Here is a 3,689-nt window from a genome sequence, read left to right on the forward strand (position 1 = left end):
TGCCTGTCACGCCATATTAACCCGTGACTGGTGACAACTCCCTGAAAAATCCGGCTGAAAAAAAAGGAAGAGGAATCGCCCCAGTGATCCACATAATCCACTTAATCCACCTGGAGCGCGTGTGGTAATCCACATCGTCGCCAGCACTCCACATCTCTCGCGCAACAGATGCTCAATACATCTCTTTCTCCCTCCCCTAACACCCCCCTCCCTCCCCTCCCCTTCTTGGCGCTGATGTTGCACCAGCGTTTGTACCTGCAGCATGCCCCCTCCCCCCCTCTCTCACATGTTCCCCCTCCCCTTCCCTCCCTCCCTCCCTCCCTCCCTCCTCTTATGCCCCTTTCACTTCATTTACTTTCTTATTGAACCAGTCATGCCTCTCAGGGGGGGGGGGGGAGGAGGGATGGGGTTGGGTTAAGGGGTGGGGGGGATATATGTATTTCCACCTTGTTAATATCTTAGAAATACTCGAGTTTTGTTCCGTGCCCTGGATCCATAAATGAGCTATTTGATATATAATTTTGTTATTCATATGTCTTTGTCTGTGAAATTTCTTTGTTCCCCTATTTTCTTTCATTTTCTCTTTCTCTCTCTCTTTCTTTCTCTCTCTCCTCTCTCTTTCTTCCTTTCTCTCTCTCCTCTCTCTTTCTTCCTTTCTCTCATTCTCCTCTCTTTCTTTCTCTCTTCCCCTCCTCTCTCTATCTCTCTGTCTCTTTTTCTCTTTCTTCCTTTCTCTCTTTCTTCTCTCTCTGTCTCCCTCTCTCTGTCTCTCTCTCTCTCTCTCTTCCCCTTCTCTCTCTCTCTCTCTCTCTCCCTCTGTCTCTCTCTCTCCCTCTCTCTGTCTCTCTCTCTTTCTCTCATACTCTACCATACAATACTTATCTCTCCATGCCTTTCTTTTCGGGTCCGTCACAAACTACCGCAATGAGCTACAACGCACCTATGAGTTCGTCAAGTTATCAGTATGCGGATCTATCGTTTGCCATAGGTTAATTTTTAGGACTACAGATCTTCTAATATCACTGTCTAACAGGAATACATGTTTGCTAGATTAAATAGCCTATATAAATCGTAAAATAAAAAGATAAAAAATATCTGAGAGAGAAAGGATATCACTTCAGCAACTAGGGATCAATGTCCGCACATGATGACATCACTTATTTCCCGGGAATCTCGCCCCCTGTTTCGAAGAGGGTGAAGGTCGCGCGAAGAAGCAGCAGAGTAGCGGGAATGTAGCGGGAACGGAGCGGGAGACGGATGCCACCATATATAAGAGCGGCGAGCCGGTGAGTTGAGTCGAGTCAATCCCAGGAGAGAGCGCGGTAAAGGTGACCTCCGCTCTCGCTCTACCGGCGACCCATCTCTATCGACTCTTATTTATATTTAATCATTTATTTATTTCGCCGGGTTCTGGGAGATCCATTAAAGAATGAAACGTGAGTATAGTTTTCGTGGTGATGTGAAGGTGATATGTAATTTGCATTAGTTTGAAAAGACACTTCTGAAAAAAAAGGAAGAAAAGTGAAAGTGAGTGAAACAAAATGAGAAACTTTCTTGTGACAGTTCACTGATCCCCAAGAGAAAGGGAAACGCCTGTGATGCCTTTGTATGCTAACAAAAAACTTGAGCAACTTTCTGTTTCTATCTGCAGGTTTCGCGTGTCTCCTGCTGCTGGCGCTGGCGACGGCGACCCACGGCGAAGGCAAGGATTGGTCGTGGGGGGACGAGGGTCCTTCCTTGTCTGCGACGTCTGAGGAAGCCTTCAGCCCCTCCAGAGACCCGAGGCTCCTCGAGGCCAATCCAGAGGGGAGGGACGCCCTCGCCGTTGGCCAACTCAACATCGAGGGCGCCCTCTCGCCCGAAGAACTCCGCGCCCTTGAGCTCATCCTTCTTGAAGATGCGGAGAATCCTACGGATCCACAGGCGTCCTTCGCCGTGAGCGCCGACGGCGTGGACGACCTGGAGGTCGTCGACGGCGTGGTCCTCGCCAGCGGGGATCGCCAGGCTCGGTTCCTCGGCATCAGGGAGAGACTCTGCAAGCTCGGAATTGGCTTCAATGTGAGTAGTCCTCTATCAGGGCCTCTGCCATTGATCGTCTTCGTTTTGTGATGATTAAGCTGTTGATTAGATTGTCGATAGATGGATATATATAGATAGAAACATATTTTTATAGATAGATATTGATATAGATATATAGATAGTCACATATATATATATTATATATATATATATATATATTATATATATATATATATATATATATACAAATATATATATATGCATGTATATATATATATATATATATATATATATATATATATATATATATATATATATATTATATATATATATATATATATATATATATATATATATATATATATATATATATATATATATATATATATATAAACCAGTTATATGATGTCCTACATGTCTCTTCCAGTGTAAGGGTAAGGATCCGTTGAAGGGCCCCGTCGCCCCGTCTCGTGTGTACCGCCCCGGCCAGGCCTTCCCCCCTCCTCCTCCTCCTCCACCCCAACGCCCCCAGCCCGTGTTCCCTCCGCGCCATCACTCCGTCACGACCGAAGCGCCCTCGGCCTTCCAGGGCATCATCGACGCCCTCGAGCCCTTCATTCCGTCCTTCGGCCAAGGCACGACCGAGAAGCCCAAGCCCTTCGGCCGCCCGCACGGCAAGCCTTTCCAGCCCCCCTTCGCGGACCGCTTCCAGACGGTGCCGCGGCCGCCCCAAGGCTCCCTGCATGCCAAGCCCAGCACCAACTTCGCCGTCTACCAGGAGCCCAAGCCCATCCCGCACATCGCCCACGCCCCTGTGCCCCTGCCAAACCACCACGCCCACCCACCTGTCAAGCCTGTCCACGTCAACCACGGCGCCATCCAGCCTACCACAGTGGTAGAGCACCACCACAAACACACCACCATCTACCAGGTCAACGACGCGCTGCCTCACGCCCCGCCGCAGGTCTACCAGGGCCAAGCGCAGACGGTCCACGCCGTCGTCACCTCTCAGCGTGGCAGCGGGCAGAGGGTCCACCACGCCGGCGCCTCGGCCCACCACGCGGCCGAGAGCGAGGAGTTCGTGTTCCAGGACGACCTGGCCGGGAGCTCCTCCGACCTCCACTTGAGCGGTTCGCAGACGCAGTCCCAGGGTGTGCGCTTTGAGTCCTCCTCCGGCGCCAATCAGGTCAGCGCCCAAGGGTTTTCTCAGGGTAGTTCGCAGGCTGCTCAGCATGGGTCTCGTGTGCGCTTTGGAACCTCTTCGGGCGGCTCACAGGCTGTTCGGCATGGCGTTCCCAGCAGCACTCAACATGGCGCCGGCGTCCGATTCGGGCAGAAAGTCAACTCGCAAGGCTTCTCTCAGGGAAGTTCTCTCGGCGTTCAGCAGGTCGCCTCCTCTGGGGTTCAACATGTCGCCTCCTCTGGGGTTCAACATGTCGCCTCCTCTGGAGTTCAGCAGAGTTCTGGAGCACACTTTGGAGCTTCACCAGGAGTTCGCCAAGGCATCTTAGTAGGAACCTCACAGCGCGTTCCTCATAGCTCCCCTCCGGGCATTCGCGTCAGCAGTTCAATCAGCACTCAACAACTCGGATCTCAAGGCGTCGCGCAGGCCAGTAATCAAGCATTCCAGCAAATCAGCTCTCAGGGCCATCTCCAAGGACAACGTCAGG

General features: G+C 51.1%; 1 protein-coding gene across 1 annotated transcript in view; it reads left to right on the forward strand.

The window, feature by feature from the left end:
* The first annotated feature begins 1,295 nt into the window (after nt 1-1,295).
* Nucleotides 1,296-3,689, forward strand: part of LOC122262915 (uncharacterized) — a 5,499-nt gene continuing 3,105 nt past the window's right edge. The window contains exons 1-3 of the mRNA XM_043031127.2: nt 1,296-1,436; nt 1,652-2,058; nt 2,447-3,689. The exon at nt 2,447-3,689 is cut by the window's right edge and continues 668 nt beyond it. Coding sequence (XP_042887061.2) covers nt 1,430-1,436; nt 1,652-2,058; nt 2,447-3,689 — 1,657 coding nt within the window. The 5' untranslated portion in view covers nt 1,296-1,429. The remainder of the gene's footprint in view (nt 1,437-1,651; nt 2,059-2,446) is intronic.

Source organism: Penaeus japonicus, unplaced genomic scaffold (genome assembly GCF_977035675.1).
Source record: "Penaeus japonicus unplaced genomic scaffold, GWHDUDI00000001_assembly GWHDUDI00000019, whole genome shotgun sequence".
In the NCBI taxonomy this organism is placed as follows: domain Eukaryota; kingdom Metazoa; phylum Arthropoda; class Malacostraca; order Decapoda; family Penaeidae; genus Penaeus; species Penaeus japonicus.